Source organism: Calonectris borealis, chromosome 2, assembly GCF_964195595.1.
Source record: "Calonectris borealis chromosome 2, bCalBor7.hap1.2, whole genome shotgun sequence".
Taxonomy (NCBI): Eukaryota; Metazoa; Chordata; class Aves; order Procellariiformes; family Procellariidae; genus Calonectris; species Calonectris borealis.
The window spans coordinates 155,758,693-155,784,717 of NC_134313.1; the positions used below are offsets into that span (position 1 = coordinate 155,758,693).

A 26,025-nucleotide genomic window follows, 5' to 3' on the forward strand; every position below is an offset into this window, starting at 1 on the left:
TCTGTCAGGAGAGGATGAAATAGAAGCGACAAATACTTAATCAAGCCAGAACTTGGGATGCTGAATTGGGGCTGAAGGTGATTACAGTCACCGGTGATGGAATGTTATCCACCTACGTGTTATATCGGTGAAAAATAGTAAGTTATTAGTTTGAAATTTGTGAAGTGATTCATTCGAGAATCTTACGTTATAATGACAGAGGAGAGATATACTGTATTTGTATTAGAAAAAGGCTGAAAATTTCAGCTTGGACACTGAAAAGCACCACAACAAGAGATAAGAAGCTTAACTAAGCCATAGGTAGAGGGGACATTAAAAAGCAGACCCCGGTGTTCAGGTGCAAGCTGAATCAGGACCAACACACAGATTGCAAAATTCTTGCAAGCTCTTTCAAACTGCCTTGGCAAAAATCCTATCAGATGAACTGATTATTGTAAGCTTTCTGCATCTCTTAATTAGTAGTAATCCCATGAAACCAAGGAGTTCTGTGGGGTTTTCCACATTTGATCAAAAAAATCTCAGGAGAATGGATATTCTGTTATATCTGAGCCAAAAAGTAGGTACTTCCTGTTTCTGGATCCAGTTCTGAACATGTACAAAATCAGTGTTTTTTACTGAAGTGGTGGATATTTGAAACAGAGAAATAAATACCTATGAGGACATCTTCACCCCCCCACACTCCCTCTGATAGTTATTGCCTAATCTGCAGTATGCAAAGTATCTGAGGTATCATTCCCATGTATTAAAATTCTATATCTATATGGTTGGGTGATGAACAAACATGTTCCTCTCTCTTACTAGCTAATGGCCACTGAGACTGGCACAAACAGCATTTGTTTCATGTCTTTTTTTCCCCCTCAATTATGTCTATCAAGATTTTCTTACCTTCTGATTTTTGTCTCTAATCCTGCCAAAAAAATGCAACTCCTGCAGCTCACAGGAAACCCTGAGTGGTACATTCTGTAACAAAACTTCAGTCTTCGGCATAGAGCTGTAGGAAGTGGATGACCTCTTCTGTGTAGCTGGAGTGCTGCTGACCAGATGACTCACAGAGGAAACGCAGTGTTGACACAGACATGCAATGCTGTTGAGCAGATTTTGTTTAGCAATTGTTTATTTACTCAGGATCATGGTACCACATTAGCACTTTTGTTCTGACTTGGGATTCACTGATTATTTCCAGAAACCCTGACTGCTATCAGAGTAACAGCATTAGAAATGCTTAAAAGCAAACATGCATTACAGAGTCCCGTATACAACTGGGCTGTCTGCTGGATAACGTTGCCATGCTGTGCTTGAAAAAGTAAATGAAGTTGGGAAGAGGTCCAGGAGTTCAAAACATTTAAGCCACCAGTTTTTATTGGCTTGTCCACCAGTAAACACCTTCATCTAAACTTATCTGCTATGTCACTTTGACGACTACAATTTGGCACAACTGTGTAGATGCAATAAAGCCCAAATTCTCCAAGTGAAAATTTGTGAGTCAGTCATTGAAAGACTGTGTGTTTTAAGCCATTCAGTTTGTGTTTCTAGTGAGGTGTAGGTGTTCTTTGTGTTCTCACAGCATTTGGTAATAAACCATAAGACACAGATGAAGGAACCTAGTGAGCTAAAGAGAGAGTCTAGTAGGATATTGTAAATACCATTCCTCCCACTTGAGGATGATTGTATGTGTCACTATGGGAAGAAATATTTCATTGGTATTCTGCAGGCGTTGCAGGAAAATGCCACTGTTACAAAAGCCTGGATCATAAACACGAAGGAGGAGGGGGAGAAGAGTTTAGTTCTCATCTATAAGTGTAAAGGATACTTCAAAACAAAACTAGGAAATAAGGCAATACCGGTTTGATTAAAACCTATTGAAGTGAATTGAAAGATTTTCATTTATGTCAAATGGTGTGGGATCTGTTCCTTTGTAATTCTGTGCTGCTATTTGTGTTTTTTTTCTGGAACACAGCACCACAATCATCTTTGTAGCTGAAATGCATTCCTCTCTATCATATTTTACAGAACAGGGTTTCAAGCCACAGGGACACAATATTTCACCTTGCCTAAAAGGTGCCGAAAGGAAAATGAAGGCAGAGTGGTCAAGACAAGCAGTAGTAGCTGTCTTTCATTGAATCTTGACTGTCTAGAAAAGCATGAAAACTCAATTTTATTTATGAATGTGAAGTTTTAACGAGGAAAAACACTAGACCGAGCCTCTCTCAGGGGTATGAAATTAACCTATGGAACTATCACATGGCCATTTATGTGCTTGTACAAGTAAAATTAATGTGGCACAACACACTTTTCCCCCCTTCTGCTTGGCTGAACTGTGTTTTCACAGCAAACATCACTTAAATAAGAAAGATCAAGCTAATAAACTTTATACAGCATTCTCTATGATTATCTGTAGAATTCAGTATTTTCCCTATATCAGACTGTCACTTTCTGAAAGACACAGCAGGACTCAAGCTCTCTCAAAATATGAAAGCTGCCCACAGACAAATTTTCTTTAACATTATTGCTTTTGTTTGAGGGTGTAACTTATGTAAGGGAAAATCCTCATATTTCATGCTATATGGGCAAAACTCAAAGGTGTGATACTTACATTTTCTCAGCCAGTCTTTCTCTAAGTGAACAAGATAACAACCCTGGTTTTGTTTTCCTCCTACCATTTTTTCAATGGCTATGTTCTCTTGAGGCTGGGAATACTATCCTCAACCGGGTTTTTTTTTGTTGCAAAACCTGCAAGTTAGAGAAAAACTGTCTTGTGCCAGCTGCACACTCAAGGTAAATAACTCAAAAGTGTCAGGTTGATAGCTTTTAAACATAACATGCTATGTTAATTATACTACTGAAAAAGAAAAGCATCAGGCAAAGTTATAGAAATTATATGCACTAAATTCATTGCCATCAATGAATGCATGCAAGTTATTGAATAAATCATCAATGGAGTAGACTAGAAGGAGGATGCCACAGATGATAGGAAATGTCCACAGATGATCACCCGGTTTCCTTGCACGTTTCTGTTGAGATAAGATAAAATACCTGTTCCCCAAACATCTCCTTGATGGCAAACCCTGTTCTACGTGTGTAGTGAAATATGAAGATTTAGGTTAAAAGACTACTAAATATCATAACCGCCACCTAAAACTTAGGAGATGATTACAAATATCTCCAGATGTGACTTTACATTGGTATATTAATTGGATCTGAGTGTGCCAGAAGAAGCCACAGCATGGGCCCTCTTTTGGCACAAAACTACTTATGTCAGTTTAGTGTGCCTGTAAAGCCAGAAGCTCACGCTAAATTGATTTGCTTAATGTTAAATATAAGCCCACCTACAAGCTGCCCCAATCTATCTAAACTGAATTAAGACAAATTAGTCTGACTTGTGTCTAGTCACAGGCTCTGAGTACAAAGGCAACTGTGTATGCGGTGGAGCAACAGCCGCCAGTGCCTTTGCAGATTTCTTGCTCTGCTCTGAAGTGGCAGCCGGGCTGCTGATTACTCTAGATAGCCAAAGAGTCATTAGCAAGGGCTGAGGGAAGTGTCTAATGACAATCAGTGTCTTGATCTGCAGTTATTCGTTGGAATTTTGGGCTGGACCATCCTTGTACTGTTTTAATTGTTGAATGTCTCATGTGAAGACTGGAAAAGTCCGCAGGACATACTGGTTAGCTTCCTTAATAGCCCAGTTAATCTCTTTTTTTATGATGGACTGCTAAAAATATCCAGGCAATAAAAATAGATGGCTTTTTTGGTTTATTTTTAAAGGCAGGAATGAGCCTATACAATGCAGAATCAAAATGTTTCCCTGTCTTTAGTAATTGCCATGGTCCGATCTATAATTGCAAAGGCAATCAATACAGGCTCCCTTAACCAGTACTTCTGAAGGAAGATATCCCTTGCCAACGCATCTGGATCTAGTATATAGCTATAAAGAATTATGCAACTTGCCAATAGAGATGAGATTTCTATTGGCATGCATTTTTTTATTAGATGCAAATAGGTTTTCCATATACAGGGCACAATGGGATGTGTTAAGGAGAGATTTTCAGACACTAAATTTCCTCGCTATTGTGAGTTTAAAGCAGATGGTGGGCATTTTAATATAACTTTTTGGAACAAAAGCCTTTATTTAATGTTATTTTTTAAAAAAGACAGCTCCCTGCTGGAATTGTGTAATTTCTGTGTTTGGGGCTGCATGGTTTGTCAGGTTGGTGATTAGTTATGTTGGATTTCTCATCTCCTCCATAATACAGCGGTAGCGTATATGATTAGGACTAAGCATTCAGTGCTCACTATTTAAGTGTTTGTTATTAATAAAGAGCGAAGCTTTCATACCTTCCACCTGGGAAGTATTTTACAAATATTAGTTACATTTCCAAAGCACCAGATTTGTGAGGTAGATAAGGATCAGGAACAGATTTACCAAAAAGGAAGATGAGTTGCTTTTCTCTCCCGCTTAGCACTACCTGGTGTAGCACTTGCCAGTGTAACGTGTAATGGGACATGGAGGGAGATATTCAGCTGGCTCTGGCGTCCCAGGGACTTTAGTATGCTTTGCTTCTAAACTACAAGAAAGAAATTCTCTCAAAGAGAGATGTAAAGGACACATCCTCATCCTACTGAAATACGCAGGAATCTTCTTTTAAATTTCAGTGGGACAAGATTCTGATTTTAAAAGGGTGGAATTCATCACACCTAACTTCAGTACTCTAAAAATCTGTTGCCAATCATCTAGGCTTTCTCTAAGGTTGGGGCCAGGCTCAGCACCTGGATTTGAACCTTTTTTTAGGATAGATAGGAGTTCTTTGCATAGGCAGTTCCCCCTCAGCTGACTCAGGAATATGTTTATATGAGTAACTTATCCTAGACATTTAACTTTTATACAGCTGAAGTTAGATAACGTAAATCCCAACCTGAGTGGAGTGCACATATTAAAGACGCACATCCTAGCAAGCAGCATGGCTGGGATAGGAATTTATAAGTTCCTATTTCTCAGTCTTACATTCTGTAAAATGTGTTATGAGGCACTAAATTTTTATTCTAAAGAAAATACAGAAACTGCATTATTTTATTCATTTTTATTTACAATGAAAAAAAATCATATTAAACCATCAAAAATGTTACAAAAAAAATCAATGGAACAAAATAAGGTTGCAGTTTCAATGTTATTTCAGTTGATGGGGTGTTGGTAGGAGCCACAGCTTTGGGAGACCCTGTCCTACCCAGCCATCACTAACCCCCCTTTTTACCCCATTTAAGTCCAGTTGAGCTGAGAGCAGAGCCCCGTAAGCAGCCGGTGCTGAGGCGCAGCAGCGTGTGGGCAAGAGGCTGGAGGGAGGGAGGGAGGGCAGGAAGGAACGAACTCCTTCAGCTCCTTGCTGCCAAAGCTCCTGTCGTAAAGCTACATCCAAGTGCCGCTGGTATTTCCTCAGCCACCAGCTGCTTTTACCTCATAAAGGGGCTTGATTGCTTTGTTCCTTGAGCCTGGCCGATTATTTGGCACACCCATTATTTTTAACAAGGATTGTTATTTTCTTTGGAGCCAGGACATCCCTGTTGGCAGCCGCTAACACCTTTCAGCCTAACCGTATCCTGCTAACGTGCAGCTTTAAGTGCGGTCTGTATATGTATAGACGAGCACAGTCCCTTCCTCAAAATGTCTGCAACCTCACCATTAAACAATATTAAAATCTGTGTGCTGCTCACACCCCGATTCATGAAGGTGGTTATGAGTACAGAAAAGGGCAAGCATACGCCTGGCTCCCTCAATCTCACGGGTGTTACACAAATGCTGAAATTCATGTATGCTCCTGGTATAATGAACATTCAAACAGACTGCAGAGCTCAAACTTCCAGGGCAGGCCAGTTCACAAAGATCTCAGAGCTAAGATGTGCAGCGTAGGAGAGTGCTTCCTTAGCATTTCAAAATATTCTCACTCCCATATCAGGGCCAAATCAAAACCAGCCAGGGAGACAGAGGGACTGAATATACAGCCCAGTAGTTATGGCATTTATTGCAATACATTCAAATGAAGACAAGAGGAGAGAGTGCCTGACACAGTCTCAGCTAGCCAGCAGCCCAGCGGTTCGGGCATTGCCCCGGCTGAGAGCAGGGACTTGCACCAGCAAGCTCTTATGAGTGCTGTAACACCTGAGCTATTGATTATTCTGCAGGTTTTGTCCTCACAAAAAAGTTTTCCTTTTGACAGATTGTTTTTTTCTTTAAGATTAAAACCTCTCTGTCAAAAAATTCCGAACCAGCTCTTTCAGTAAGACAATCAGCAACTCAAATCAAAAGAACTGCGATAACCCCAAACCTTAGGACTGAATTGCCTTAATTATATATTACACTTGATAGAGCAATCAGAGTTGCTTTGATTTGGGTTATGAATAGATAAGATCCGTGTGAAAGATTTAAAAAGTCACTCTGTGCCTCTTCTTTCTTTCTTTCTTTTTTTTTTTTTTTAATTGACATTACTTTGACATGTTCATGTGAAGTATCATATTCTCTCCCTGGCATGACTGAACTCCATGTTGCTCACAGTTTTATTACTGCAATGGCAAATATCCCTCTGTGTTTAGAGAAAAAAATGGAGAAAAAAATTGTCAGCAAAGAAAAGGAAAATACGGATTTGGAGTACTGGTTTTGGTTTAGGCTTTCTCAACAGACTTTTATCTTGAAGCTGAAGTTCCTGCTCTCCTTTTTGTCCTCGATACAAAAATAAAAATCTATTAGAATAAAAATATTCATCTCAGCTTTTCAAATCAAATTTAAATTTTCAGTTTTCAAATACATTCCTTTCTTTGAAAACAGCTTCAGTCAGCTCCTACAATTTGACTACAAAAGAATACGAGGATGCCTCTGTTCAACAGGGACAATAAGATTAAAACCCTTTACGAGAGGATGGTAGGTTCAAGGTGACAATGCATCACGATTTTATACCAAACAGAAGTAGCCTTAAGAATTATCTCTAGGTCACAGTACTGGCTAATAATCTGAAAAACATCTCTTTGTAAAACAAAGCTGGTGTTAGTTACCAAAACATAAAAAAAACATTAAAAAGGAGATATTGAAGCATCAAAAGAATGTTAACCTGACAGTAGGTACCGTCTTGAAAATGTATTTCTGACTGTGAGTTGTGCTGTTTACAGGCCAGGTTTTCAAAATTGGTCTCTATTATTGACTATGTCCAGTTTGCAGATGGAAGTTCAGCACATAACATCGTTCTGGGCTTCACCCTTCCTCCCTCCCTCCCCCCTCTTGTGTTATCTGTGTGCTCACGTCTTCCATGCTCAGAATTTCTGAGGCTCAAGACTAAAGTTTCTATTTGGCACCCAAGTCTTATTCAGGCATAGTATGCTCAGTGTGTAAAATTACGTCCATGTAACATTGCTTTTAACTGAGCAAAAAAAAGGCACAGCAGGATCATCAAAGATGAAGTTAGAAGACTTCAAGCTGACGGTAACATACATTTTTATCAGTGCAAGCAATTAAAAACTAAGGACATTGCCAAAGGATGTGGTGAATTCTCCATCCTTTATAATCTTAAATATGAACTGGATGCCTTTCTGAAAGATTTTCTTGGTTTCAGCCACAAGTTACTGGGTTTGATGTAGGAAGTATTGAGCGAAATTCTACAGTTGGTGTTAAAAAGGAAGTTAGCTAATACACTAGATTATTATAGCGGTCTCTTCTGACCTCAGAATCTCTCCAGAATCTATCTATACATTCAGGACTAATTTATTAAAAGCCTGGCTGGCTGTTGCGGGCAATGAGGTATTGCAATACTTCAAGGCTTCTGTGAAAAAGGACTGTTGCCAACATTGCTGACTACAGTCAGCATTTTCTGAAGATCATAGGAAGTGAAAATACAAAATAAGCATCCTTCTGATTCATGTACATTTCCCCCAAAATGCTTGCTTCCAAGTATTTTTCATTATCCAGCAACTGCACACCTTAAAATTTGAAATAAAATATTAAAAATTAATATCTTCCACTAGGTTATGATACTACTTCTCTGTCACACAAAATAATGTCTGGGAAATATTACTTTAGTTCTGCACACTAAGTAGAGATGCATCTCCGGCTGTGAAGATCTTGTCTATAAAAGTCTACTTGCCTAGGAGCACAGCCTAATCTGAAAATACTCAAAGAATCAGCCAATTAGAAAGCTATCAGTATTAAAAATTTAAATTTTCATTCAGTTCAAAGATAAAAAAATCGTAGCTAAAGACTCCAGGGCTTGATGCCAAGACACAGTTTATCAAGTGTTTTTAGACAGATCTAGGTCTAGTGTTAACACAATATAATCAGGCAGTCTGCTGCTTGCTGCTGACTTTGGTACCACGCTCATAGGCTGACATCTGTAATTTTCACATTTTTTTAATAAATGGAACAAATGGCATTTCTCATTTTTGAAGCCTCAGAATCTGTGTTACGAAAGGAACATTCTTCATCCTCTTTGGGCAAAATGGTTGGGTAGGGAACCAACTCAACATCTTTGTGAAAGGAGAGAGAAGAAAGGAATGAAAAAGGAATCCCAGAAGATTTTCCTGAGTCGTTCTCTCTAAAAATGCAGAAAAGCTTTTGTTAAAATAGGTCAGCACATTAGTTACTACTTAGTCTGAAAAATGGAAATCTGAAGTGACTATGGAGGGGCTCTATACTGCAACTTTCTGAGAAGACCTTGAGAGGACTCCTCATAGAAATTCACCTACTTTCTAACTGCAGAGACAAACAGACAATAAAGGTGTGGGACTTACCATGGCACCCACTCTGGGACCCCCTTTGGTAGCATGGTTATCCTGGAGGTGCGAAGCCAGCCCTTCTGTTTTCACTCACCAATATACAAAAAGGAGTATTACACCTGTGTTGAGCTGTGCTGCTTTTTTGACTCAGATAAGAGGGAAGAAGGGAAACATACTGTATGAAAAAACATTTTAAAATAAGCTCTCCCCCGTTCTCTACAAAATCTGGAGTTGGCTCTAAGGGACAGAGTTTAGGTTTAGGCTTTGCAACAGAAGAACATGCCCCTTTGGCATTTTGTATGACCTTCTCTGAACTTCTGCCCAGCATTAATCCACTAAGCACACTGTAATGAATTAGTTGGGGGAAAAAAAGAAAAAAAGAAAAGTTTCTTTCATTGGTGACTACGTGGGACTGTATTTTAAAAAAAGTAAGCAGTTCTTTCCATATGTTGAATGGCATTCAAGATCCACATGAGCATTCGTTTTTACCTTAGCCATTCATCAGGAATGTGCTGGCAAATATCACAGGCAGAAAAATTGCTGGAAAAACTGGTCAGGGATTTCTATTGTTCAATATGCTTTAACCGTTCTTTGCTGTTTTAATTAGAGGCTATTACTTTGGCATCAGGGTGCTCCAATTTTACCAGAAATAGTGACACTAAATATACCATATATATTATAAGGACACAATCTAAAACATATTAGCTCAGTGGTTGCATCCTTAAATGCCTACAAGTTACAATATGTCAGAAAATCTGGGTTAAAAGGGTTCGAGAACTGAAGCCTAGTCAAAGGGAAACAGCAAGAGAGCTTTATTTTACTGCCTGCTCTGACAGGTCACTGGATTTTGATTATGCAGTCAGATACAGTATTCATCCCCTTGATAATGAAAGGTGGGTGGCTGGCTGGGAAGAAAAGGCACACAAGACGGCTTTTGGTCATTGTCTGCACTATTTCTAGTAATCCTCCTTGCTGTCTAACTCATGTGTTCAGGAAGGATTTGGGCCCGTGGGGTAAATGGAATTGAAATCTCTCAAGAGGAAAAAACGATAAGGAAACAATGTGTACTTGCCAGCATTTTTAGAGGAAGATGTTTAACAAAAGAAGCAGCCTGTATTCCGTATTAGATTACTGCATCACCGGTTGTATTGCTTTCATTGCTGCCTCACAACGCCAACTCAAGACAATAGAAGGACTGTTGCTGCTCTCCCAGCTCCTCGCTGAAACTTTACCAGCTGGATCCAAATACCACCGATCGAATGTCATAATAATGCAAATTGCTCACCATTTAATAAATGTACATGGTATTTATAGGGAGATAAACCCTTAACCACATTTCATTTATGGTCTAGTGTGGACTGGGAGAACACTGGTGGTACAACTAGGAGATAGATCAGCTGCTCTGTAACATACCTTTTTTCTTTTCTTTTTTTTTTTTTAAGATCTGCAGAGCATGAAGTCAGATTTCCAGACACTCCTTCCCAGCCCGAGATGCAGCCCGAGCCCTGCATCTTAAACCTTCTGCAGCAGAGGATGTTACTGTGAAATTCACAGCATACTACCAGTTAATTCAAGAGAAATGTAATAGTTAAGTTAAATTAACGTTATTGCAACAGCTTCTTCTGTGGTAATGGCAGCTTACCATACAGGCAAGGCCGGGTAGTTCCTTGCCCTGCTTTCCTCCCACCTTCTGCTTAGAGGAAAGGTGTCCTGGCCTTCATGGACAGTGAATTACCAGCTTTGAGTCAAAGCTTCTGAGGAGCAACTACGATGGTCACGTTGGCACGGTGTGCTGGGGCAGAATTTTGTATCCACCCTCACGCAATTAAGAAAAACACAGCTCACTTGTCCACCTATGGACAGACACAGCTAAGTTGTGCAAGCCTTCAAAAGCGAGAAAGACGTGGGCCAGCTAAGGTGCAAATGTTTCCCTTGTACACAGAAGAAGCAAATGTGCTTCAGGCTCATGCTTACCATGCTCCTGCACCCTCCACCTTCACTCAACACCTTCCAAAGGGGCTGCACTGGCTTCACCGAGTTGCACTTGTTCTGCGATTCCAGAGGCATAACATCGAGATGTGCTTCCACCACGGCCGTATGTAGAGCTCCGTTTGCCATTTGTATTTATCTGCCCAAATCTTCTCAATCAGTTTTACAGTTGTTTAGCTCCAATCACTGTAGACTGTGACATTTAATATCAAATACTCTTCCAACATTCCCACATTAATAAACACAAACAGTGAGTCCTCTCTGTTGTGATGATGATTTCTGGCATCATTTAAAAGTGCATATTATTATGCCAGTATTAAGAATTGGTACAGCTTCATGCAATGCTGGAATATATATCTGAAAACTAATTTACTTGAGTTGTAATGTTAGGATTATCCTTCTGTCTTTCATGACTGATGCTTCATCTGGAGAATGCTTAATGTTTTCTTGTCAATGAGTGTTAACTCAAATGAATTATTCCAATCTGTTTACTTTATCCCTTTCTAACAAACCCAAATTATAATTAAAAAGAGAAAAAGAAATGCAAACAGCATTGAAAACCTAGTATGACAACATTGTGTAGATTTTTCTACTTTTAAGTCCACATCAATAAGCAATTTAACAATAGGAGAACTCTCAATGGGAGACCAACAGATGACATTATTGTAGAGCAGAGCCTTGGACAAATTTTTTTCTTTGCCCATGTAATTGCATGCAGCCATCCTTGTGTGAAATCCCCCATCAGATTACAGAGTTTGTTGTATGTAAATTGAAGACTAAATGCTTGGTAGCACCTTTCAGCTCTGCAATGCTTGAAATGAGTTTTTTAATAGGAAATTAGATTAGTAATATTTTAGTCAACAAAAATGCGGAAAATTTCTGCATAAAGATGAGAAAATTATTCATGCAAACTGACTTTAAAAAACAAGAACGAACAATTGTAAAATTCTGTATACTACTATTCATAAAAATTTCTGTGCATTATTTTTTAAACAAAGAATGGGATATTCAAACACAAATTATTTCTACTCTGCTGACTGTAGTATTAACTTAGCTTTTGGGCAGCAACAGGTTGCATAATTTAGTGGCTTCTATTTTTAATATGATTTTATACAGTTCTCAAAGTAAGGAACAATATATGCAAAATTACAATGAACTCAGTCCAGATTATAAAATAGACTTTTGCAAATCATCAACCAGGCACTAAAACAAGACATTGCCATTTCCAGTCCCTGTTATGCTGCAGTTGATTAGATTAACCCTCGGTGAGCTTCAGAGACTAAGGTGAGAAAAGACTTCTTAAACTTCCTCTGCAAATGCAAAAGTAGTTCCTCTAGCATAAATTTGCCTTCCTTTATAGCCCATAGCCCAGAAAACAATGGATCAAGTATTAGTAAATTATCATTAATGTTATTTCTAAACATTTATTAAAATGGTTCTTGCAGTTTGGGCTGGACCACAGAGCAGAGCCTGAATGTACCATACACTGAGAAAACTGAGGAAGACGTGTGTCATGGACAGGAACCAACAGATGGTTGGAAGAATGAAACAAAACATACATCATCATTAGACACAAAGTTTTAGACAAAGACATTCCTGTCCCTAAGAGCCTACTGGCTTTTAAGAGCCTGGCTACAGCTGAAGTATTACGAAGCTTTGTGCTTGCCCCTAAGGAAGATATAAAATGTGATGGGTACCCAGAAGGGGTTCTCTGACTTCAGCAAGTTCTAAGAATTATATTGGTGGAGCAGTGAAAACTAATGTGTTCTCCAGCTTGCTGAACACGAAGGTGGTAACTGTTCTGGGGTCCTGGCGAAGGCTGTAGCTCCTCGAAATCTCTTAAAATTCCTCTAGATTGTTCTCCTGCTTCAAAAAGTGACCGTGGAAATGTACTTTCCATTTCCAGGAGGAAGAGATCTCTCTCTCCCTCTACAAAAGCTTTAAAGAAGTAGCTCCTTTTAGTTACAAAGAGATCATTTTAACTGCCAAAGGTAGCAAGTCCTCAGCTATTACTGGTTCCAGCAATATGCTCTGTACTTACAAATGAGAATATTGCTGGGACTAGGAATACATCATCTAAAATGGGACAGCCATGCACCTGTTGCAAAAATCTATATAAACCAACTTTTAAAGAGTTCCTTTCACGCTGAAAAAAACCCAAAATATTTACTAGTTCTTACTGCCAACAATAGTATTCCGTTCTATATAGGATAAAAAATAAACACAGTCCCTAGTCCCAAAGACTGATAATCTAACCACATCCCAGGGAAACCCACAGAGGCAATGACGGAGGGACAGTAAAGTTGTTTTACTTGTTGCATTGTTAATTCACATCTTACAGGCTACCCAATAGAGTGAATCTCTAGGAGGGTCATGAGTTTTGCACTGAGGTTACTGCCAGCTAGTTTATCCCTTTTTATGCCTTTGGGGCATAAAGGGGGAAAAAAGGCAACTACCTACCAGTGGCTGCAATGGTGACAATAGTGGAAGGGCAGTGGAGAACCTTTCTGCTCACATTTTACTCCTCTCCTTCACTCTTCATTTCTTTCCTTATTTTCCTAAGACAAAGATTACTCCAACAAACAAGTGGATTAAAATTGGATAACTGCAACTATTGTCACCCGTGGCTGTCATCCCTCCCTCTCTGACAGATGTCACTGCAGTTTTCAGTTCAATGTGTGAATGTAAGCCCATTTCAACCTCGGTTGCTGCAAGATGTGCAGCTGAAAACAGTATTTTGGGAGCCAATTTGCAAGGGAACAGGGTCCTGGCATCCTTTGGAAGGGCGCAAGCAGCTTCCTCTTCCATCCGGCCGTCTTTAAACCACAGTCACGTCTGCCTGAGCTCTGAAATCATCAGCCATTCAGACAGAGAGTAATACTTCTAAGGAATTATTTTTTTCACAGTAGATAGCATGCTGGGGGCATAAATATTTTTAAAACTTTCCTTAACTTTTTTTTTCTCCAAAGCTCCTGGGCTTGTTGTTTTTCTTCATCTCATTCAGACAGGTCTCTGTACAGTCCCTACAACTGCCTGGGAAGTGTGCGCTGCACACAGAATAGAAATCAACGCCATATTCCTTAGTCTGTTTTTGTGTAATCCCATCTTAAGCTTCCAGTCTCAATTTTAAAAATGTGATTAAAGTGTAAATTACAAAAGCTAACACAACTTCCAAGGACAGAAAAATATTAAAATAAGTTTGCAAAGCTAAGAGAGAAATATCAATCACTGGCAAGAAGCAGCCTAGGATATGAATGAATTGCATGTCATTTAGAGAAACAAATAAATGCAACAGAATTAATCAGCAGATGTAAAAGAGAGAGTGTGATGCCGATACAAAATAGAAGATATGTACGAGAGGGCATGAAACAATAACCATGTGCATCAAATCATCAGCTGGTTTCTGCACAGATGGAAAAAACTCTGAAGAAATGCTACAAGATTTTTTGAAGAGGGTTTCAAGCTGGACATGCATGAAAGGCAAATGAATCCAATCCGTGTGTCTCTCTCTCTCCCTCATGTACATGCACTCACACAAACCCTACTTTCCTGAAGTCAGTCTCCCATCCTGGATTTCTGACCCTCACTCTTCCTCTGCCAAGTTAGGGCTGAACTTTAAATTGAGTCTGGAAGGCCAGGGTGTGGTGGCACAACAGCAGCATAAAAAATAGATGAGTGTTTTTCTGTGTTTGCATTCCTGACAGTTTCCTCACAATTCCTATGCTGGAAACTGAGGACTCGGGAGAGAAGATGTAGAAACAGTCAGGCACAGCAAATAAAATTAGGAAATATTTTGAAAATAGGCTTGCAAGCCAGGACACGCAATAGCCAAATTCACTTTAAGTCTCAACAACGCAGGTTCAAAGGTTTGCATTACTCAAGAATATCCTGTGTTTAGCCAACACTGCTAATCTGGCGCATCTCTTCCTCGTCTGGCCAAGGTTTCTTCCCTTCCCTTCTCTACAGATAAATGCAATGTTACAGACACTCATAAACAGAGCGAACGTGAGCGGAAGATCAGCACAGCTTTGAAAGGCAGGCCATATATCTACAGTCATGATGGGTTTAAATTTTGTTTTGTTGTTCTTCCTGCTGTTTGCCAGCAATAAATGGCAATTGTACTTTCCGACCATGTTCAGCTGGGCTCTAAGCCATTTTTTGCTGTTTTTGATGGCAGAGTTCTCAAAGACATATATTAAACTATCTGGCCCATGCAATAACTCACTGGGGCTGCACTCTTGTTTCCAAGGAGGCCCTATAAGAAGAGGGGAAGTAGGCTCTTTTAGAAAGGCAGCAGTCTTCTGCATTAGTAATATTAAACTTTCTCATGGAATTTCAATAGCATTAACAAATTACTTTGATAAAATACCAGCAGGCTTTGCAGATGTTTTTTTTAGGGTTTCAACAGAGAAAAATGTGCAAGCTTTACACCCACTCCTTGATGTTGTAAGCTCCCTTACAGCCTGTCCTGTGACCATTCTTAAATACAGTAATGTTACAGAGTTAATCTCATAATGGTAATGCATTCACAAACAAATTACTGCAGTAATGTAGTTAGCTCAATTAACTTTTGAATCTATTCACTATGCAGAACTAAAGGTCATTTTCCATTAAAGCATCTCCCTCCCACTTCCTTATCGCCCTTTGCAACTTATGGGAGTTAATATTAGAAATCCTGTCTACGCTATGTCAGGAAGAGGATAGGATGACAAAGCCAGAAAAAGACCTTATTCTCTGCTAACATAACACAGACATGGCCCAAAGAGAACATCTGCCTTCTTTCATGAACACATCTAATTATGGCAAATTGTTAACACCTTGAAGAGGAGTTTCATAGAAGGGTAAACTTTAACATATGCCATCTTCACACGTAAAACATCCCGTACTTCATACTCTTCCAAACATATGCCCTTTTTCCTACAACAGTTTATCAAAGACCTTATTTTGAAAAGGACTTCAACCTGTTTTCCATTCCTGTGGATGCATTTTTTAGTGCTTGCAATTATTTGCCTGTCCAAGTAATTCCATAGAAACATCAAGCTATGTAATCTGGGAACGCAGTCAGGAGATGATACGACAGCAAGGCCTGCAAAACTGCAAATGCAATTATTTCCCCACTCGCAACCGCAAGCTGCTACAATTCAGGTCTTTCGCAAAATCATGCCTTTAGTTTATTTGGGCACCAAAAGCTGCCTGTCCACCTTGCAGCTCCTGCTACTCTTCCCCTTGAGATCCCACACTAAAGTCACAGTGAATAATTTGACACCATTATTGCCATGGCAACAGCCTGATGTCATGCATATACAGAATTATGATTGACATTCCTGCCGTATCCAACAAAAGGAGGAATGAGGGGAAGAGGGAGAAAACCAGACACAGCTCCAATACTAATGGGGGAAACAGAGTATCACTGGCACTGTAAATATTGCTTTATCCATAAATCTGCCTTCTCCCATTTTCACCATGTCAACATTCCTGTGAAGGGCTCCCATCAGAGCCCAAAACACACACTTGGAGCAGAGGACACACACGTGCCCAGATTTGGCCAGAGCACAGCGGGTGCCCTTCTCCTGCCAGCACTCTCCTCGGGGAGAGGACTCCATGCTAAGGCCTAAACGATTTTTGCCACAGAGGTTAGTCTTAAGAATGCACCTTTTAAATGTCACAGGTATGGCCAAAAATAACATAAGACATTAGACTGAGTGTTTTTTCCCTCTGAGGATAGTCTTCAGGTGTTCAGCTGGGCTGTAAATCTTTTCTTTTTTTTCTTGCCGATTTTTATAAGCGCTCACAGAAAGACACACGTAAACCATTAGGAATAGGATAAAATAACATCTGTTAAATATTTTTAAACTCCATGTCTGCAGCAGTTCTCATAAGGGTCTACAGGCAATACCAAGACAAGGATGGAAACAGTCTTTTATTCTAAATTTCATATGTACACGGAAAGCCATTTTACACAGTTTTGTAAATTCTGCGTAAAAGAGCTATTGTCATCCAATGTCACTGTGCTAACACTAGTAACAACTTTTAAACATGGCGTACATTATTAACAACAAAAACTGTTAACAAACAGGCATAAAAGACACAGATACGTGTGCTGATTTTCACATATATTCTAGAAACAAGTTGGCGCAAAAATAAAATGTGCCAGTAAAAAAAAATAGGCGTTTTTTAAAATCACGCAATACATGATTTTCTTTCTTGCTTTCTTTCTTTCCTTTTTGTACACGATATGCTGAGATCCATTCTCAAGCCTTTTCACATCAGGATTTGCAGGCACTTCAGCAACCCAGCTATATTTTTTACAATACATGAAGTTCAGACCAACAAACATAAAAACAACTGCTGCAAAAGAAATTCTCATACCCCATATGCACATTCAAATATTACTCACTGCTAGAGCAATCTTTTTTGCTTTAGTTATTTTTGGATACTGACATGTTTTCAGGATGATGTGTAACAGTTTGTCTCCACTTATCTCTCATTCATATACTTAAAGGTTTATTTTTAATGTAGCATCACGATGCAACAATACAGTATACGGAAGCACAAGGCAATTGTCCACAAAGCTTCACAAATTGTAAAAAGAAGAAATTGTTTTCTTTTCAGTTTTTTCGATCCAAAGAAAAACTTTGACTTCTTCTGCTCTTGCTTTGCCCAAACAAACAACCATGTGTCAGACGACCATGGGATGATACACTCCCTAGCTCTCTTCCTAGACACATGTCATATGACCAAATTCATTTAGAAGTAAAGCAAAGCAGAACTCAGTTGTATGTTTGTTCATAATTTCCCATCTTTAATACAATAGTAAAATATACTTATCAAGGGCTTGGCTGTGACTGTATAAATAGTCTCTCTCCAGTTATTTCATTTGTAATGAACTGTGTATTAAGATTATAAGGCAATTGCAACAGGATTCTCAGGATAACTGAATGCTTAATATTGTTTTCCTCATGAGTCAGGATAAAGGCTTTTTTAATAAGCTCAGAGTGGGGAGAGAGAGAGAAAAAGAGTGCATATGTGCATAATAGGAGAAGGATAGTTTTTCAGCATATAGACACTTAAATATTGATCAACAAAGACTGGTAATGACTCCACCATAAAACATCTTAGAACTGCGACTGCGATCCAGAGTAGAGCTAAGCCTTATCCACTCAAAAGTGATATGTAACCCTCCTCCTGACCCAAGAGAAATAAAAAAGGGCATGTCAATTCTTCCTTCAACCTCAAATTCATTAATTTTATGCCACAAAGCTGCATGTTGGTGTAATAAGTCACTGCAAAGTAAAACACATTACAACAAATCCTAGTAATAAGCCATTGACAACTACTGGACTGGGCTACGGGACTCGGTACGCAGGGGCGGCGTTGCTCACTTCCGCTATGATTGTCAAATGGTGGAACATCCTTCCATGAATTCAACACTCGAGACAGAACAGCAAAGACATAAGGCCCACCAACGCTTTGCCCGTATTTTTAAAGGCACTGAAACAGACAACGGATATATTCCTTAGTACCATCAGTTTAAAAAGTTTTCAAAATGTAAGTCTTTATATGAAAGTGTTCCTTATTGCATGGCAAGTTGATCTTCATTTTCTTCACCTCAAGAATAAAATGGTCTTCCCTTTTCTGGTGTTTGCAATCTGTTCAGCCTCGCTACCTGAGATGGTGAAGGCGGTACATCTTGCCTGAAAGGACCTTTAGGAGGGGTATAATTAGGGTCCTGAATTTTCTTATATGAGTCATAGTTGCTAGGCCCTTCAGAAGAAGTTTTTTTTTTCAGTTGTTGTTCTTTCCGCCTCTGCTCTTGACGGAGCAGTTCTTGTGTTTCTAGCATTACCCTGGCATTGAAGCCATGTCCCCCCATATAGCCATTCCTCGATCCCTGGTAGCTGGAATATCTGGGATTTTCCTTCGCAGTCTGGAATCCTTCACCAGGGGAATAGCTCTGCTCCCAGGAGTCTTGAGATACAGAACTGGCGTTTTTTCTGCTTTGCCTGGGAAGAAAAATGGAAGAGGCTTTTAAGACAAATGTTCTGGTTCCCCTTCTGCTGTTATTGACTGCTGTAATCCCTGGAAAGAAGGGTGCTTCTGCAATGCCATCAGGTTTCCCCCATCTACAGCATTCTCCACAAGTCATGTTCCCTTCTGCCCCAAAGAGGCATCTTGCCTCTTGTTGGGAGAACATTTCCTGTAGAGTTGAACTATATTTCTAGACCTCTCCAGGAGGAATATGCCATGAAAACCCATCCAGTGCTACAACAACCATCATGTTCTTAACAAAAAAGTGCTACAATTCGGTTGCAGACTAGGAAAGACCATACAAATTGCTGTGCTTCCTAAGAAACCAGATAACAGTCAGCACTTGGAAAGTCACTCATGAAAGATTTGAATCTAGACTCACACTTGATTAAAAATGCAACAGGCAGATCTTTAAAACACTTGCTCTAACACTGCACAAGTCAGAAGATAAAGCTCATTATTGATAGGTAGTTGCACAGATGAGAGCTTCTTCCTCCCATTTCCAGAACTAAGGAATTTTGTGCTATCAGGACTGTTTCCCAGTTTGCTATAGCTTTCATAAAAGAAAAGGCAGAGATAACCTTTCTTGCTCATTTTTTGGCTCCATGGGGTAGATAAATAAATCAAATACATATAGGAATTACAAATTCTTATCTCTTTTCACGATAAATCATCACATTATTTTGAAGACAGATTATGGTTTTGAAATAGCTTTAATTTACTATCAAGCTGCTAGATGCTTTTATGAATTTAAAATAAGATTGGTGATGATAAAGTAAAACAATTTTGTGCTGCAGCAAAAGAGATACCCATTTTGAGATTAAAATTAGTGTACGAGAATCAAGCAGTAAAACGAAATATATTGCGACATTAATCAATAAGAAAATAATTTAGTTGTTTATATATGGCTTGGTTTTTCATGTCAGTGTGGCCTCATCCAATGAATATGCAGTGGAGAGACAGGAGACCCGGAGAATTTTTCTACCATTAGTAAAAGTAACAAGTTACCCAATGTTTTTGCAATCTTCCTTCCACACATATAATTTGAAAATGACCATACCAACCTTATTTCATAATAGATTTTGAGACCTTTGGATGAAAATTGTTAGTCAGGATAAATGTAAATTATTACAGCATAAATTACAACATAATGTAAATTCTTATGCAAATTTTTATAGCTGTTCTTGGTATTCACATAACCAACTATGCCAAAGAAATGATGTTTCTGAGCCATGTTTTATCACTCCCTGGAACAACAGCAAATTGAACGAACCTCTGTGGGCTACGAAACTGTCAGGTTTCTGATCTAGAGTAAGATAAATTTTAAGTACTAGAAAATGAACTTGGAGCTAAACATTGTTTTTACAGTTTCACATGGGACAAGAGGATAACTAGATGAACTGATTTAATTTACTGACTGTTTTCTGGTACTTTTTCAAAATTAGTTGGCCCACTTTCACTGTCTTTCTGGGAAGATCCTTTAAAATTGACTCAAGAGTTTATTTGCCTTCAGTACTAATAATTTAAATGTACAAAGGGAAAAAAAAGGAGGCACCTAGAGACTATACAAGATGAAAAGCAACAAAGAATGAAGCCAGTGCACAAACTTTAATCATTACAAAACCATAGTTGCAACATTAAGCGTGGGACCTAAGTTTCAGAGTAAGAGTAAGATTTCTTTAAAGATCAGTCACAGAGTTACAAACAGTTCGTAAAGCTGGAGAACTGGATGTCCCAGCTTGTTATAGGAGTGTCGTGGTATTTACAGCACTCAACTTTAGCCCAGGGTCCTGAAATGCTGTCTGCTCTCAGCTCAAATACCCAGAGTGCTCAAAGTCATTAAATTATCATTAATTACTCAGTAACATGCACTGCTAGCTTGCTAGTCATTTCTCATGTTGAAAACCACATTGAGTGAAGTTCTCAGTCACTCTTTTCAAGACAAGCATTTCTATGACCCAAAACATTATTTTCCAAATTTTTTGTAGATTAATTTTCTCCTTACAGGTATTAATTTCTGCCACTGGAACTGCATTACAATTGACTTCCAACTTTTAAATGCTACCAGTGATTGAGCAGAACAGGGGAGGCGAGTTTTAAGAATCATAGTTTTAAAACTAAAAATAACCCCCCTAACTTAAAAGCAACACTAGCATCCATGCTCTTCCACTCAATCTGTGCATTGCTGGGTCTAGCAAAACTGAAAGAGAATTTCTCAGGAAAAACAATATGGCATTAATAGGTATGGTCACTTCAGAAGGAAGGTAGAGATAAGAAGCAAAGGGAACATAAAGATTTTCAAGATGACAAACTAACAATCTCAGAAAACACAGTCTTTACATTTTCCATTCCCACCTTCCAAACTTAACAGACAAATTCTACACTGAATTTGAAAATCTGAGCATGTGAAAATATGAGAGATCTGTTTTGTTTTCAAAGATGTTGTTAGGATAAGAGTTCATGATTAGATAACTTTGATTATGAAGCTTCTATTTGTTTCAAAAAAAGAGTTATGATATACTTGGTAAAACACATGTTGTCACACAAATATATTTCCCACACCATTTTCACATGGGGCACAAAAAATAATACAACCTTATTGGAAGAAACAACTAGAATCAAGGGAAATTCACACCAACCTCCGGTGTAAAGGATTCTCCATTCAACCATTGCCACTGATATTTGAAAATGCAAAGACTATTTGCATAACGCTTAACTACAATAGCCATCTAACTTACAATACAAGTTGGGTAAACTTCTAATAATTCTTAAAGCTAAATATCAAGTAAAAGACATTTTGCCCAAACATCTAATTTAAAAAAAAAAATCTAAGATTTGTTTAGACAAAAAGTGTATTAATTTTCAGTATTCCATTGCTAATGACCCAGTTACTTAGAAGATATGTATATACTGGAAACTTGGATGCCCCTGATTTTTTGGATAGTTCCATATTCTTTTGTTTGAGGTCTTGAGATTTTTTTTTCCTTTTAAGTTTCTTCTCTGTATCAGCATCACAAAGATAGAATTTCTAACCACTAAGGAATTAGGCAAAAGAAAAAAAAATAGTCTGACATGTCAAAAGGGGACAACCCATGTCATGCTCAGGAGACTTTTGTAATTGCAGAAAATTAAACTGGATGGTGTCCCACAAAGAATAGCTTTGTTTTAATGTCTCAATTCTGTTGGGTGCTGAGTGTCATCAAATCCCACTGAAATCAGCTCTGAAGTAATTCTCCTAAAATAAATAGCTACCACATGCTCTCACTTAAGAAATTTCATGCCTCTTCCACACTGAATACATTCCACCTTATATCAATGCTAAACAAAAGTGTCTGCACTAAGTACAACATTTTCCTTCCACAAACGAAATTAGCTCCAGGCTCATATACACTGAATAGCTTCAGACAGTTACCATACCTGGGTAATGAGCTGTACTGCCGCTGAGCTTGTTGGAAACTCTCTCTTTCTTCTTGCCGCTGCCGCTGCATTTGAACCTCTACTGATACCGAGTGTCTGCCACTCTGTGAGTACGTCTTGGTGCCTGGCTACAAAATGAAAAAGAAAATGTCTTTAAAAAAGCAGAAAAATACCCACAAAAGGGCTACCATTTAAATTGCTATTGTACACATACTATTGTATTTGTTTCAACATGCGGTTCAAGTAGCTCTTTCATAATAATTATGTTAAATTCTTACCAATAACAATGTTCTGTGCTACAGATTCTTTTTCTGACCTACTATTTCTGAGATGTATCAGGAAAATATTGGTCCAGAATGGGTTGTGCCTTTATAGGTACACTGCAATTTAAATTAAGTCAGTGGAACGGATCTTCGGACACTGTAAGTTAGCCTAGCCATGGTAATGCTAAGTTTTACACCCCCCTGAGGATCTGAGGGAGGAGGGGGCACAGCAGCTCTTTTGAACCTCACCAGTACGCTCAAGCGATGCTCTCCCTTAGTGGAGCCATCCTATTTTGCTGTTGGTCCAGACATGCACCGCTTGCTTTTCTGAGAGACAGAGAAACATTTTCTGGTTCGATATGATCAAGTAGATAAATTTAGCAAGTCTCTTGTGGACAATGGGGAATCCTGTATCTCTGAGAAGGATTTTAGATAACATCTTAATGAGGCGACAATTTGAAACTTTGAGGCCAATACTAAGAGGACATGAAAATGAATGGCCTTTCTGGGAATACAGAGCATTACCAGTCAAGATCTGGCGGAACGGCTGAATTCAAATTTTGGATTATGAAAAAGTTTACTTTTGTAGAGATATTACTTTTCATTTTACATTGCTACTCTCTTCAGATTTTGTGATTTCAAGTTGCAAAATAGGGCGCCACAAAAGTCAAAGAATGTTATGGCCTTTTCTTGTTGTTTTAATAATAACGTTTCACCTAACAAAGAAATAGAACACTATTTTCTCTCCTAAAATTACCGGTTCTATTCAAAACACGAAAGTCTAATCACTGGAAGGTTAGGGAGCATAACCACTTGGCTGAGCCCGGGACTGAAATAGCTTGTCTCAGACCTGCTTTTGTTAAAACACTTTCTGCCTTTTTATCTGTGCCTTTCCTCAAAATGAACATCTCTTCTGTTTTTTGCCGTTATAATTTCTGCAGCAGAAAGATATCATAATGGTTGACAAATACCTGCAAGATAAAAGACTTTTCAAAAGCTGCTTACATGGAAGACAAGTTTTAGAAACTAGAAAGTTGTCATTTGTGACATAAACTTCTCCTTTGGCTTACTATATAGTCAAGCACCTACAGGTAGCCAGAAACACAACAAATTTGAAGCAGGTGTACAACTTTCAGAAACTTCATTTTCAATAACAATACACTTCAGACAGAGCATCTGTCTCGGCTCAGAATTTAACAGATAGATACAATTTGGTGAACAACTGCCTTTCCCCTTACGAGATTATTGTGCAAAAGAATCAGAATGTGAAAACATAGACTATGAGTAACGGAGAATTTATTTAAGAGAATCCTTAATGCAACATCGATGTCTACTTCAGAATAGATTTACTCTGTAAAAACTTCAGTAAAACAGTATTTGTAATGAAAAATGCTTTAAGAATGGTATGATAAAGCAACAAGTTGAGAAAACAGAATCATGTGTCAGCCTTGTGGGAAATTTTCTTAGAGATGAATAAGCTGTACATATGTATGTCCAAACCAACAACCCCCCATGGAGATTTCCTACTATATTAAATAAGGGCAACACATACAGAGCAGTGTTTCAGTTATTGCATATGTCAACATTTCTAACTTTCTTGACTTTATTGAGAGTCTTCTGACATTTGGTATTTTATTGAAGGGCTCAGCTTATGGAAGCGAGTGATTACCTGAAAATCACAAGATTTATTTGTGAATTCTCTCCAGTGTGGTTATAAGCAGCTTACAGAGAACCAGAGGGAAACTTAGAAGTTCCCATCTCAAGTTCTCCATAAGGAATAAAAACATTTAAACTAAGATTTTAGAGCCAATCTCCTCATTTTGTGGGTTCCACTTTAACAACGTTAGAAAGCTTGCATATAGTTGGAAAGCTACATTATGTCATATGTGAGAAAGTAGTTATCACAGATAAGACGTGAAATCAGAATTGCTTCTCTTTATTTGAAAACACAGTTTCACTTTTCTCTGTTCACTGTAAATATAACAGATTAAAGGATTTTACAGCACAGGGAATGGTTAAGTTATCAAACAGGTGGAGCTAGAATTGAGCTGCTGCTCAGTTTAGGCTTATGCAAGACACTAAAATGCAACATGCAGAAAGCGTGAATGCAAGTACACGCACACACATGTGCAGAGAGTTGAAGTCACCACAAAAGCCTTTACAAAAGAGACAGAGGCTTTGAAAGCCCTAATGGACTATGGATGGACTATGATCAAAACGGAGCTTCAGAGATAATTTTTTTTTAATGCACACAGGAACCAATGGTTAAATAGAGGCAGGGGCTATCACGCCTGTCTGCCCGCTGTAGCGCGTGCCCAGAATGACTGGATCTGAGGGGTGAGGTCTGGATCTCTGGCAGTTCACACAGAATTTCGTCTAATGGACAGCATTTATAATTTGATGGGTCTAAAGGCAAACATCTAAAATCCATTATCTGATTTTCTGAAGGTATGAGTACCTGTATGCCCTGTTAAATTAAGTGGATTTCCAATACTTAACTAATCTGAAAAGGATACTTATTTAGAGTCCTGTCTGCATGTTGTTCACATCTATAATGAGCTATTCATATAATCAAATCTGCTTTCAAGCATTCAAAAACATGGCAATAAGACATAAAAATACTCTGTCTGTACGTAATCACATATCCCATAAGATAACATATACATACACAGACAGGTACACTCAACCATCTTATTAATGAAAAGGCCTTTCTTTCAATTCTTTTCATTAAAAACCTCAGTGATACCATGGTGAATGCCCTTGATATATGGTTATGATGATATAAAGACTTAACATATTCCTTTTTGGACCCTTAACTTGTTCAGAAAAATGCAGATCTCCATACAGTGATTTATCTTTTCAATATGCTTTCAATTAAAGTATCTAAACCAAAAATATTTATGTCAAAAGTAACCTTAGTCTTCAATAGCTAATTGGTAATTTTGTCTCAATCCCCAAAGTATACTTTTACATATATACTTATATAAAATATATACAGAAACACACATCTATATGCATTCATACCCCATTTATATGAGCACAAAATGGAGGTAATTAAAAAAAAAAAAAGCTGAACTACTTTCACATCTTTCAACAGCAGCAAAAACCCATGTATAAGGAATACACATAACACAGTAATTTTAACACTGATATCAACACAAGGCTAAGTACAATTATAACAACCTGAAATCACCCAACAAAACCTGGCAACAGCTCGGTCTTCACAGTACAGATTGATAAGAACTCTGGCCTTGTTTGCAATGAGATGTATGACAAGCACTGACCTTTTAAATCAGGATGCAGTCAAGGCCACAATAACAACCAAGGCTGCGCTACACAAATAAATGTATGTTCATGTCTTCCACAATACATTTAAGTGGCAATGATAGTTATTGCATTCAGCATTGTTAAACAATATTCAGCACGTAAAATTGTGCTTTAAGATACATGAAATTACACGGTTCACTTCTCAAAGAGACATTAATTTAAAACCAGGGCTGCAAAGTTAAAAGTTTCTACAGATTTCTCACTTTATCCAAACAACATTTTTTGATTTTACACAAAATGTACCCATGGCTGATGT

The 26,025-nt window shown here is 38.4% G+C and overlaps 1 protein-coding gene across 8 annotated transcripts in view; it reads right to left on the reverse strand.

The window, feature by feature from the left end:
* Positions 1 to 16,639: 16,639 nt before the first annotated feature.
* PARD3 (par-3 family cell polarity regulator) overlaps positions 16,640 to 26,025 on the reverse strand; it is a 470,848-nt gene continuing 461,462 nt past the window's right edge. For all 8 annotated transcript variants that reach the window (XM_075144058.1, XM_075144059.1, XM_075144057.1 and 5 more), the window contains 2 exons: positions 22,180 to 22,307; positions 16,640 to 18,737 (listed from right to left, as the gene is read on the reverse strand). In XM_075144058.1, the coding sequence (XP_075000159.1) occupies positions 18,344 to 18,737; positions 22,180 to 22,307 (522 nt within the window). In that variant the 3' untranslated portion in view covers positions 16,640 to 18,343. The remainder of the gene's footprint in view (positions 18,738 to 22,179; positions 22,308 to 26,025) is intronic.